Consider the following 13,702-nt stretch of genomic DNA (forward strand, 5'->3'; position numbering starts at 1 on the left):
TCTTCTGGACAATCCTAGAGGACAGTCCTTTCTCTGAACAACACTGAACAAAGCAAGATACAGGCAGGCTGGGGAAGCAGAAGGAAAGCTAATGCCACTACAAGCTGCTTCAAAGCCAGAATAGGAAAAGTCACCCAACCCTTTTGTGCAAGGAGGTGCTACGTATCCCCTTCCAAGGATGTTCAAGCCTCCTTCTCCGGCCAGGTGACTTACAGTCCAACTCCCAGCCCTGCTCCTCAGAGCTGCTCTCACACCTCAGCACTTCCTTATCCCGGCAGAGGAATCGCAGGCGACTGCTCGGAGACCCAGCCCACTCCATACCCTGTTCTTCAACCATCTCCCGTCTGGTCAGGTCCCTTCTGCCACCAACGTGGGCAGCCTCAGACCGACTGGAACAATCACTCCACTCCCCCTGGCAGCTTTGGGATCCTTCTGCTCTGCCATCTGGCCATGGCCTGCTCTCCGGCGGGGATGCGCAGACTGAATCCTGATCATCTTCTGAGTCATACTCAATATCTATCTCCAGGCTCTTGGGGCTGGAGCAGCGCGCTGCCACCACAGGAGCTTCTGCAAGCCCTGAAACCGCTGCCTTCCTGGGCTTGTTCCGTGAGATGCCTTGTCTGGCACGACTGTAGGCATCGAAGCCCTCCTTGCCACCAGCACTGCTCACAATGTGCAGATCTTCCCTGAGGCTAGGAGCTCTGTACAACCCGCTCCCCATCTGGCTGCAGTTGCCCAGACGACTGCAGTGCTCTGTGAAATCATTCTGTCTCTTCCTACCCATCTCAGGCCGACTCCGGCTCCTCTCTCTGTGATTATTTCCCTTCTTCTTGCTCCAACAGGGACTTGCCCCACTCACAGACTTCAGATTGCTCTCCTGGTAGGCCCAGGTCCAGTTTGGCCTTTTCGGATTCCAGGCGAGCTGCCCAAAGGCCGGATTCTCTTGGTCGGCATCCCCTCTGCTCTCCGTAACAGCACGTTCCTCCTGCAGAGCCTGAGCAGGCAGAGCCGGGGAGTTTTCACTGCCATCTGGCTTCGGAAATGGCTTCTGGATGTCAAGCAGCTTCTCCGTCTCTCCTGCATGGTGAGTAGGTCTTTCCACGGGTTTTTGACACTCTGCCTTTTCCTCCAGAACACACTTCTCATCTTCATCTTCTTCCTCATCCTCAGTCACTTCTGGGATGCTAAACAATTTTTTGCTGTGGTTCTTCTGAAGCGGGAGCTCTAGTATCCTCTCCAGAATCTCCTCATCGCTGTCTGTATCACAAAGATCCATCTGTACCCAGCCCCCGAGAAAAGCCACAGCCGGGACAAGCAAAGGAAAAAAGAGAGGAAATAAACATTAAAAAGAGAGACAACGTTAGAGCTGATTCCCTCCCAGCAGAGCAGGATGGAGCAGAGACTGTGGTCTGCAGAGAAGCAAGGGCAGGAAGCAAAAGATAGCAATGATTCTTCTGGTAAAGATGAGCTAGCAAGCAGTGAAAGCAAGAAAGGCCAATGCATGGCCCAGCTCTCTCCCAAGCTCTCCCTCTGCACACACTAGTGCTGCAGCACCTTTCATCACTCAGTTCACTCCCCACAGCTTCGGCGTCCTGGGGCCGGGATGTGGGGCAGGACCAGCAAAGTTCCTCCTCAGCTGCTCCCTGGGTATTAAAGATGATCAGGTTCCTCCCTCCAGAAGGATCAACATACCGACACCACAGAGCCTGTGCTCACACGAGGACCCCACTGTCCTCCCTCACCTTTCTGTGTCCTTGCACTGCAACAGAAGGAAGCAGCAGCAGCACCCACGGGAGATGCTGCTGCTGCGGGAGGCCCTTTCCTAGTCTCCTCTGTTGCTCTGCCAAGGTCCAGCTCTGCTGTAGTTTGCTGCATGTAAATCCAGGTGAACACAGAGCGGCCACGAATAAACATGAAAACCATTTACCTCAAAGGACTTGCACAGACTTGGATTTCACTTGCAGCTATTTCACTTACAGGGTAAGAGCCTACAAAAAAATACTTCCCAGAAAACACTGTTCCACTTTAAAGTTTGTCTTCTGCCAACAGGGTAACTTTTGTTTTCTCTCTTGCTACATTAATAGCAAAAAGTTCCAAAGAATGGAGATCCCTCGACTCTCCAGAGACCTGTCCCGGGGCCACACCACCCTCACCTCCCACATGAACCCAAGCAGCAGCTTGTGGCTGCTGCCCCATTTTACATCAGCTGCCACTACAAGGCAGACTTTGGCTCTTTTATCTTCTTAATCATCCTTCAGATGGTCTTAGGCAGGTACTATATCTTTAGCTTCCTTTTTTGCCAGCCTAACCAAGTCCAGCTTCTTCGAACTTTATTCACAGGACACACGCCCTACGCTCCAGCTATCTTGTTAGTCCTCCACTTCCAGATAATAATAAGCAGAATTTATTAATGAAACCATAAAATGCAGGCAGTTGGACTTATTTTAGCCACCTACAAAGCTGTGCACTTTGCTGTATCTTTTAATTTATTTAATAAGCGGTTTCTAGCAAGTCAAGAGTGCATTTAGGCAAGTTTGACTTCTATACTGAAACAAATGAAATCAAGGGTTCCAAAAAGACAAATCTTGAAGAAAAAACACTGCTATGTATTTGAAAGGGAGAAGAACAGTAAACCTCAATACTGCCAAGGGGACAAGGGACTGTCACCTGTTCATAATCAGGGAGAAAGTTTTAACATTATTGAACAATTATTTGTTAATATAAATAATTATATTAACAAATAGCTGAGGTTGAACAGTTTAAAATGAGCACCCCTTCATATCCTCATCCCACAATTCCTGAAAGACTTAGCTGCGGAGACTTGAAATAACCCAAAACGAGACCTGCAGAGGCTGGGCCTGCTGCAGTTATCACCTCCCCTCACTGCACAAAAGCAGAGCAGGGGCCTCAGTGCCCTAATGTTTCCTGCCCTCGGATGCCCTTCGCCCCAATCATCTATTTATTTATTTATTTATTTATTTATCATTTATTTATTTATTTTATCCCAGGGAAACTGAGCTTCTTTCCTATATTTTTCCAGCACAATCCCAAGAGCCAGAAGCCCCTTCTGGTACCTCCTTCCTGGGCAGATCCAGCAGCTCCAGCTGGAGAAGGAGGCCTCTCCTTGGGCTCCCAACACCCTGCACTGCAAATCCGACCTCCCCACCAGGGCAGCAAAACCCATTTCGAAGGGGGAAAAGGAGGGGCAGCAGATTTACCTCCGATCATCAAGCTGTCTGCTGCTGATCTGCTAATGCTCAGCAGACCCACCCTGCCTGTGCTGCAGGCCAGCAGCCACATACATCAGCATCAGGGAATTACAGCTGCTCTTTGAGCACATGGAAGCTTCTAGCATGATCTCCTGCAATACAACCCTATCATATTTCCTGCAGATCTTTCTAAATTCTCAAACATGCAACTGTTATACTTGCCCCTATGCACACACATCCCAAATGTGCTATAATTTGTATGATCACATACCACTTTCCAGTCATGCAGTTTTAAGAAAGCTTCCTGTAGCAGATGCATTATAATACACTAGCTTTAACTGTTGGAACTTGTAGCATGAATGAACATGTTCACCCATAGTTCAGCTTAATCAGGATTTCCTCACTTCTGTACAACTGAGCACCAAGGTGTAAACAAAGTAGTTTGCACTGTTATGTGTATTCAGCAGGACTATTACATGCTAGTTTTATATGAGGAGAGAGAGTGGGTTGATATAGGATCCTACAGATCTACAGGGTGAACTTCACAGATATGATCGCTGTTTGTATCTATATTAAGAATTAGATCAATGGGATTGATTTTTCAGTCTGGGTTCTGTAATGTGAACTAAAGTTCATATTCTGTGTTTTTCCAGCTAATTAAACCCTCGACACATTTATTACATATAAATACCTTCCCCTCTCACAAGGAACCTGCATTTTTACTAGCTTAAGACAACACTGGGAGGTAGAGCAGAGCGGGCAGGACTTAGCCAAGCACCACGCTGGGAGCGCTGGGCTCACACAGGCACCTTCTCCTGCAAGCTGATGACATGGAATGGTTGCACTGGCGCTCCCCACAAGCACTACTCTGCCAGTAGTTACCTTTTCCCCATTTTCCCGGTAACAGGACTCTCTTGCATCCCATTTCTTCTCTTCCAGTGCTTCTGAAGACAGTTCCTCCTCTTCCTCCTCTTCTAAAATATCTGAAAGGTCAGAACTGCGGTTGTGCTCAGCAAAAAGGGCCAGCTGACGTCTTCCCATTTCAGACATTTTCTCTTCTTGCTATTGAAAAGCAAAATTGATTTTCATCAATGCAGACTCAGACCTCTAGGCTGTCTCTCTGTTTCAGCAACAAAAGAGCAGTCATTCCACCCTCTTTCTCTAGTATACACATAGCTAAGTGTGGTAAGAAACAGGAAAACACTCAGTGCAGGGTGGCACATGCCTGTGCACGCACACACACACACCCCTACCTGTCAGGCTCACTTCATAGCCTGCAGGAGAGGAACAGCGTGCATAAGATTGTGAAACCTCTCTGCAGCTCAATGTTGTCAAACACAATCCGCGTCCCTCCCTGGACAGCAATTCAACAAAGGCAAAACAAACCTCTCTCTTCACTCTAGACACTATTCCAGAGTCTCCTCTGGACATTTCTTTCATCACCTCCTTGACAGGAGACAATCTTGGGAATTCCTGGCATACGCTCTCACTCGTGCTTGAGTCTTGGGAATTGCTCTCTGCTCCTTCAGCCTGGCTGGAGGAGGGCAGAGGCTCTGGGCTCAAGTGCTTCTCCTTTGCTTCTGTTTCAGCATCAGGTCCTTTTGGTGGCTCCTCCACAGAGCATGCAAGGCAGGTCTCCATATGGATCTTTAGACTGCTGTTGGATTGACCTTCCAGCTCTGATGCTCTGGTCACAGAGAGCTCCATCTGCAAAAGAAACCAAAAATGTTCATTAGCAGGAAAACAATGGTGTTTGCTGCAGAGCCTTGCCTATGCCCTCGACTGCGTGCTCTGCTTCTGCTCCTCTTTGAAGGATCTATCAGTGACAATTTGAGAAGTTCACGCACTGTCTCCTTGTCATCATCTCTTAGGCCAATTACGCCAGTCTGCCCTGGGACTTTGCTACATCCCCCACCTAGCCCCTTCTTGACATGGGACAATGAGACCTGGGGACGACACTGAATGGAAAGGTCCTTTACCCCTCTTCACACCCTGCTCTGATGGGAACACCATGCATCTCGTGCCTCTTGGCATCTCGTGCCTCTTGGCATATGAAGATTTTTGCATTCATTTTGTAGCCAGGAAGGCTGGTCACTCATGGGATGAATTCTTCCCTGCCATTAGCTGCAAGGGGACCCACAGCCTTTCCACGGTAGCATCATGGTATGCACCACATGGTGGTTCATGTTGCCACATGGCGCTCACATAAGCCATAGAAGCATATTAGCAATAACTAGTTTTAAAGCAACAGGGATGACATACATAATTAGGCCGGTTCCCACCTCAGGAATCCCAAAGGAATGTCCTAAGCACCAGTTTACAGATTAGCTTGAGCTGGAGGTGAGAACACAATCCCAGCACTCACTGAAGCCGGTGAAGAAAATGAGAATAAATGAGGAATTTACATATGATGGCATAGATTAGTGGTTTGGTCACTTAGCAGGATTAAAGAATTTTCAAATTCTGATCCCTTTCCTGGAAGTATTTGTCTTTGATGATCAATCAACTCAGTCTGGTGTTTAGGGAAGGCTGTGGGAGATGGAAGAGCAGGATCCCGGGACTGAAGAGGGAAAGGCAGGTGGATCTTTACCAACTACCTCTTTTTTTTAAAAAAGGTGGTCACCTCTACTGCATTTTGCACTGGAGCATGACTTTTTCTTTACTTACTAGACACCGAAAATATCTACAGGATGAAGCTTCTGGAGATTTAGACAGTGCGGTCTAAATCCCCCAAGACCTTAGGTTAAAGACAGGCAGTCTAGAGCTAGGTCTAGGTTTAGGTCTAGATGAATAATCTGATGGTTATACTCTTTCTGCCATTTCCTTTCTTGATGAGGAATAAAGACAGACATGTCAAGAAAGAAGGTAATTTGCATCCTAGAAGCACCCATTTTCTCCACTGACCACAACGGAGGCAAAATGACCCACTCATACGTAACCATTTACCCTAGACATCTCAATGGGCAAATGGGTCACAATTGAGGTGCCATGGGCAGCAAATGAGCTGGAGATGCTCCATTAGTTACCAGGTGTCATTCTGTCCTTTTCTCCAAATCTAAGCCTTTGCAAACTCACACTGTCATGATTAATGAAGTCACAGCAAATTTAATGGACTGAAGTACTCCCCTGAGCCCCCTTCACTGCACAGTGAACAGAGGAGTGACTCCTCCAAGTCAGAGTACTGGGCAATGTCAGACTAAGACTAACATCATCATTGGGGAAACATCCTTTTCATCTTCTAGCTCTCCTGAATTTTTGCTTTTCTGACCTTATTCTTGCTCTGCTTGCACACACGCGATTAAGCAGCAAGGTTCATCTGCCTCCCCCTGTTCTAGCTACACAGAGCAGCCAATACTCCCTGCTGGTTTGCCAGCTGCTGAAGACGGCCCCAAGGGGACAGCACGACACAACTGGAGAGAGGCAATCAATGGTTTTTAATTCCATTTCCCAAAATGACCTAATTCTTCTTCCCAGCACACATGGTCCTGGGTGAACAATGTAAGAACTTACCTGTGCTTCCATTCCTTCACCTGCGCCCTTCAGTTCTGCTTCGCCTGGAGATAGAGGCTCTATGTTCTCACTTGGGAGCCCTGGGCTGCTGGCTTGCTGAGGAAGGACAGTCAGGCTTTTCTTGTCTTGTGCAGTGTCTGAACCCTTTGAGGAAGTGTCTGAAACCTGCACCAAGGAACCACTGGGAGAGGAGGGGTTTTGCTGTGAAGAGGCCTTCTCTAGCAGAGATTGTGCTGAGCCATCACAGCTAGAGGCAAGACCAGTCAATTTGGCATCTGAACCATTAGGGGGAATTTTCTGCTGAAGGAAGAGTGGAGCTCTCTGGTGTGTGGGTGGTTTGCGCGTAGGCAGAGAACCCCTCGATTCTCCAAAGGGCAGCCTAGAGGTAAAACTGGTAGAAACAGCAGAATCTGAAGGTGAAGAATGACGAGAAGCTCTCAGCAAGACAGAGGAAATCTGAGCTGGAACTGAATCCACTGACTCCCCATACAGGGACATGGTTCTCACAGAAACCTCCCGGCACACCTGGAACATCTGAAGCTGGGACAGGTCCACCAGGATGCTCCCAGCTGTTGGAGAGGTAACTTCTATTGCCTGCAAGCAAAGAACCAAGAAAGAGCTATTTATTATGCACAGCTCATGCCTCCTGCAAATGGCACCAACTCCCAAATTCAAAGTTTACAAGTGTCCCCAAAGCTCTTCGCAACAGGAAGGCAGGATTCCAACCCTTCAATACAATACTGGGGAAGCAAAAACAGTGAAGAGAACTAACTACCATAACCACTTGAGAAACATGGATATTCTGTAAAATAAGACTATACTCCTTCTTAATCCAGTTTCTAATTCCTGTTCTCTGCACTTAAAAAGCCATCCCATCTCTTTTTTCATGGCACAACTTTGTAGATTCCTTCTTTTTGAACTGCATAGGGGAAAGGCATTTCCATGATAAACAGCAAACAGCCAGCACAGCATCACTCTGGTTTGCTCTGTACTCTCCCACATGGCTGTGGCTTGCCTCTCTCAGGGGACATGGCGCAACATCACACGTGCAGAACCCTGCAGGCCAATTTCAATATAGAAAATCCTTGCAGCTATTAGTATTGGACAGTGGGTTTTCCATATACACCCACCTTTACCTGTTCCTGATTTAGGAATGGGCTGGAGAACTACACCTCACTCGTCAGTCCAGGGACAATCCCCAAGTGGGGGCAAGGCTGTGTACTGGGGTCATTTCTTTCCAAGCCAATTAGTGTTACTGCCTCCTCCTGGCATGCTTACTAGATCTCAAATCAATCCTGAAGCTTTACAGAGCCTCTTCTGTCACTATCCTTTCCTACGTGGAGAGCAAGACTTGGTGCACTGATCAGCAATCTCCATGCCTCATTCTCTAACTGAAAACACTGAGCTCCTGGCCAGCCAGTTGATCCCTCAAGAGCTTTTTCTTTGGATTATCAGCTGTGAAGGAGGAAGGATTCATGTTTAAATGTGTATGTTCATGCTCAAGAAAACTGTTTAGTCAACAGCAATAAGGCCCGACTAGGTGCCAAAGAATTTAGAATCAATTAGCAAGCTAAGCACCTCAGTGAGGAAGAGAGAATCTGTACAGACTAAACTAGGACTCTGTTACCGACTGCTTGGGCTGGATGGAGACTCTGATTCCACTGTGCTGAGGGAGAGCATGGAACCAGCCAGGGCAGGAGATACAACAGGAATGGGATCCCTATGAACACAGTGTCAAATGTCATATTGGGATGGAAAGCAGAGATCAAATTCTTAAGATACTATGAATGAGGAGTTCATGGAGCAACTAGGTTGTGAGGCCTCAGGAAGATACGGAACCTGCCTTGCTCTTGGATCCTGTTCAAAATCCTACAGAGATTCTACAAAAAGAAATGACAAATGAGTAGTAAAATCTGGAGTTACTGACCGGATACTGTAAAACTGCTTTAGTTTGAGGTAGAAATAATGTGGTTTTGGTCTCTTCTATCTTCAGTTAATTTGGACTAAATAATTATCAAGGCGTAGAGTCCTTCAGGTATACACCTAGCCTGGAGGCTCACTTCCACAGGAACAAGGTTCCGCATTCCATATGGTAGTTCATTTATCTCCCCTATGGACACCAGCATGAAACAGCTCTGGCGCAACATCTACACCCCCCAGTTAACGTGCCTCCCACACCGGAGCCCACAAGTCTGGATCAGCCCTGCATGGCCGACCTGCAGCACCAGCTTCCATTCCCCATGCTAACCACATTTACTCAAAATGTCCTTTACCAGCAAAAAGCCAATTGCTTTTTAGAACGTGGCTTTGTCTTCCTTTCCTTTATATTTTATCAACATAGAAAGCCAGGACCCCTCAGCCCTGGCTAGGCCACAGGGCACCTCAGTGACTAACATTCACCACGTGCCTCGGCTGACTCATACAGACACCGGTTCCTTTCCACGTCCTGTGGCTCCGTGTCTGCCTGCCAAGCCCAGCACCAGCCTCCAGCCAACCACACACACAAACACCCCCCGTGCGCCGGGTCGGTGCGATACCTTCTGCCCATCCGCGTACACGGCGTAACCGGTGACGCGGACTCCATTGGAAGATCCCTCCGCATCGATAGTGACAGGCAACCAGCTGATCACTAGGATACCTGGGGAAGGACCAGGTTCCACTTGGACATCCAGGGGAGCATCGGGAGTACCTGCAATAGATCTGAATTTCATTCTTTTTGCCTCACTACAGCATAATGCCAAACTAAACTTGGTCAGTAGCAAAGAGCAAACTTGTACACCACATTTGCCACTGCAGAATTGCACTGGAATAGTTATGATAGTCTCGGAAAATGGCAGATAAAACCAGAGCAGGCAAGGTGGTCTTGTTCTGTGAAAGTTTTAATGCACAGAAAAGACAACTTTGCAAAAGTAGCTGAAGCCAAGATGCAGCAACCCTTAGAGCAGGGTGAGGGAAGGTCATGGCAAACTATATACTCCACTGCCTGAGAGGCATGCTGCTCATATCAGCACAGGGGACGTTCTCCCAGAGCAAACGAAAATAAAGATAATATTTTTTTGAAAAAAAAAAAAAGAAAAAAAATCAAGACAAAACAGTACAACATCTCACTCTTTGGAACCTAACAAACCTTGCTTCCCTTTGCTCCAGGACCTCAGAGCAAAACAACGACAGAGCTCACTGCCCCAAGCACTCCCCGCAGAGTGGCGCAGGGCACGACTGCTCTGATACCTGCTAGCGGGGTAGTGAAGTGTACCACAGCTGAGTGCTGCTCCTGCCCCTCTGGCAGCTCTTCCCAAGGTGCTTTCAAGGGCCGGGCCTCCAGCTTGGCAACGTACTGGGTGCTGGGCTGCAGGTTGCGGAAGGTGTACCAGTACACCCCGGGTTTTGCTATGTCACATTCCTCCCCATTGAGAAACACTGCGTGGCTGTAATTGCTGTTGCAGGGGAGCCACATGACCTCCGCAGATGTGGCCGTGACGCTCCGGACTTTCAGCATAGTTGGCGCCACACAAAGATCTTGCCCCACAAAGAAAGTGCATCGCAGTCTATCAGAACGGCCTTGCTCTGTCACGCTCTGCACAGATACACGGTAAGACTTTGTCTTTAAATCCAGCTTTTCAATCACTGCTTTGGTCTGAAAGCCACTCTTCACATTTTGTCGTAGCTCTTCATCCACATAGATGTTGTAGCTCTGTATGTCTGGGCAGCCAGCTGGTAAGAGCGGGGGTTCCCAGCCTACAACTATGCTTCTGGCAAGCTGCTTGATCAAAGTCAATTTTCTTGGATAAGGCACTGCTGTGTGACTAACAGGCTCCTCCTGGTCTCCTTCTGCTCTACTGGTCAGTGGGCTGATGCTACTCTCTTCAATGGAGTAATCACTCTTATCTCCACTGCTGGTACTTGCACTGACAAAACTTTTCTCCTGGTATGAACTATGGGTGAGATCATTCAGCTCCGAAGGCAGAAATGTCATGAGGTCATCATCTGAAACCCGCTCAACAAAATTGGAGGGGACCAGCCCTCGCCGGCCGTCCATCAGCTCCCCTAAACAAAAAACAGGAAACCTGTTACCGCTGAAACTACCCTTCAACCTTCCAAACCATCTATCAAGATAATGTGGCATCCTCTATGCCAGGTCACAACTGCAGCAGTCACGAATGAAAGTGGCTCTGGGAGTCTATCCCTGGCCAAGGTTGCTCAGTTTCCAACTATCCTCGCTAGATCCCAATGGCTACAGTGAGAAAACTCACTTCTCCACACATTTGTAGAGCCAACTAACCAGATAGTGTTTTGAGTGATTAGCTTAAGGCTTTTGCCTTCTTCATTATCCCATTGCTCCTGATCACAGATCCTTTACTAATTTAAGTGTCTTTTATTACAACCTTCCCAAACTATGCAGACTCTCAGCATGTCTCTTCTCCTAGCCACACAGATTCTTTTTATTTTTGCGATATTCTCCTCAAGAAATTCCATCTTTCCAGCTCTATATTCATCTTTGGCCTTCTTTTATCTCTCTCCATTGTTATGCTAGCTTCTGTAATAAATATGTCTAGAAAGAAACCAAGAAGATGACAGATACCACAGAACTCGTGGCATGTGCAAGAACCATCAAATCAGCATTAAACGCGCAGTGGTCAAGGACTGCACATACTTTGCCCTTTCAAACCCTACCTACATCAAAACTATTGAGAGCAAGGATAGCAGGAAATGTTAACAAAGAAAAACCTTTTTTATTCTTTAAGCAACAAATAAATAACTGAGAAGCTTCAAACTAGAAAGAGCAAGCCAGAGCAGTCAAAGAACAAGCAAAGCAACATGCCATGCATTTGACTCAGCTCTTGCAAAGCACCCGAGTAAGCTATGAGCTTAGACCCCTTTAAATATGCCAACTCCACAGGGAATTTTCATTACAAATTTGCAGTCCACAATTTCAATTACCTCTGCCTATTAATCAAGAAGGACCATGTTTTCAAAGGTGTCAAGAGAAATGCACTGTAGGACACCAAACAGGATAAAGGCTGTTTTGGGGGCTGTTTAGCTTATATCCTGCTCTGCCTTTAAGAGGAGGAGATATTTCAGACCATCAGCTGTCTACAGGCTCTGGCTCACTATGCAGCCTATGGAAAGGGGGAAGCAGCAGGTGCCTACGGACTGAATGCTGCTCCTGCCCATGGCTTGGGAGGGACCCCATGTGCATTAAACCTGGAGTTCAACTGAAAAGCAGGGACCAAATTCCCACTGAATTCACTAGGCCAGGATGCCATTTCTTAGATTTAACTAAGCATGACATAATGAACCCTTTTCCAACATAATCTGCTCTCTCCAACAAATTAACTTTGGATAGAAAAGCTTTATCTAGTAATTTTAAGATGAATGAAATTTCTCTCTGATTCTTCAAGGAGATCAGATCTCTACAGCAGTTCAGTCACATTTCATTCCACTAAAGCACACCTTCAAAGAAGCCATCCTCGTCCATATCTCCATAGACGTAAATATACTCTCCAGCAATCAGTGGAAGCTCAGCCTCGGGGTTTTCATTAGGTCCATCAAAAGGATTGTAGCTGAAACAGTTACAGGAAGAAAACTTACTTTGTACAGTAACTTATAACAACACTTTCAAGCTGTGATGTTAGATAAGCTTACAGCCTACAGCAACAGCATCTACTTTTTGCAAGCAGCTAATTCCACAGTGAAGGGTCAAGACCCTAGTTTATAGTTTTATATATAGCTAGTAACATCTAGCTCCATATTCACGTAGCATCTCGAATAACTTTTCTGAGTAGCACAACAGATGTCTCAGGAAGTCTGAAGGAACCAGATCAGAGTGATTCAAGTGATTCAAGAAAAAAGTGTTTTTAAAAAGTGCGTATTTGAATTATCTGTGTGACTGATGTTTTTTTCTGGATGTTAAGATCGTAAATAAACAAGTTGCATGATTCAGCATTTCTAAAACTGACATCCTTAAAACCACCTGCATTAGTAACAATATTTTGTAGGTAACTTTTTACGTTTCATGCACGTAATAGTTTGGGAAAACCGCTGCAAATGCCCAAAGCGTTTCGGATATACTTAACCAGACACATAGCTGTCATGGACAAGCACAACACTGAATCTCAAACTTCTTACGCGAAAAACTGGAATGACCTGATTTGTGCAAGAAGAATGTTACATAAGAATGAAGAAAATGTTTCCAGCTCTCTATTTTCATCATAACTATCCAGTCTTCAGGCTCCAAGCTATACATCTCCCTTTGCTGGACTGCAGTTTAAAATTTTCATGCTAGAGGAGCTTCTGTAACTCCATATTTTAAATAAATACATTGGTAGTTGGATTTGTGCTCCAAGGAGTTCTAATCTATCCAGAGGTAGGATCCTCTGAGGATCTACCACAGATCCTCAAGCTAATTGGAGGACACATAAAAAGGCCTCAAGAAATGTCTTGTATTTGCAAGCATCTACTGCTAATTGCCACTCTTTGGTCTTTAAGAGGGATTCCAGCATGTCGAAGCAATGTTATCTTCTCTACGAGCTTGCTGCGATCTTCTAAGCCCAAAACTTCAAACTGAGGACACAGACCATATTTAACCTGCTCCTTTCAAGTACAGAATCACTGCAGTTTTCTTCTTCCTTCTCTATAGCCTAAAAGGTGAAGGATGTGTCGATATTCTTTTCATTGTTAATATGGATTTGCATTTGACCATAACAGCTCAGTGGATAGGAACTTACCAGAAAAAAAAAAATGGCTTCATTCAATGCTAGGTTTTCTTGCCTCCTCCTTATTTATTTATTTAATTTCAACTACAAAGACTTTGGTCAAAATTTTAATACAGAAATTGAGCTTGCACATAAGATTTTCTTGGAGAAGACTAGGCTCTTCTGCAGAAATCACGTATTTCATGAAATGTGTCAATTCAAAACTCAATTTTTCATCCAAAATCATTTTCAAAAGTAAGGATTCAAGCAGTGCTGCTCACTGACCAACTA

The 13,702-nt window shown here is 46.1% G+C and overlaps 1 protein-coding gene across 1 annotated transcript in view; it reads right to left on the bottom strand.

Annotated features, from left to right (window-relative positions):
• The window catches only part of TSPOAP1 (TSPO associated protein 1), a 65,561-nt gene that overhangs the window by 15,008 nt on the left and 36,851 nt on the right, over positions 1–13,702 (bottom strand). The window contains exons 15-21 of the mRNA XM_088529961.1: positions 12,171–12,280; positions 9,948–10,763; positions 9,257–9,408; positions 6,720–7,313; positions 4,596–4,916; positions 4,092–4,271; positions 140–1,276 (exon numbers count right to left, since the gene is read on the bottom strand). Coding sequence (XP_088386087.1) covers positions 140–1,276; positions 4,092–4,271; positions 4,596–4,916; positions 6,720–7,313; positions 9,257–9,408; positions 9,948–10,763; positions 12,171–12,280 — 3,310 coding nt within the window. The remainder of the gene's footprint in view (positions 1–139; positions 1,277–4,091; positions 4,272–4,595; positions 4,917–6,719; positions 7,314–9,256; positions 9,409–9,947; positions 10,764–12,170; positions 12,281–13,702) is intronic.

Source organism: Tinamus guttatus, unplaced genomic scaffold (assembly GCF_059628265.1).
Source record: "Tinamus guttatus ecotype Peru unplaced genomic scaffold, ASM5962826v1 Tinamus_guttatus_pri_ptg000356l, whole genome shotgun sequence".
Taxonomy (NCBI): Eukaryota; Metazoa; Chordata; class Aves; order Tinamiformes; family Tinamidae; genus Tinamus; species Tinamus guttatus.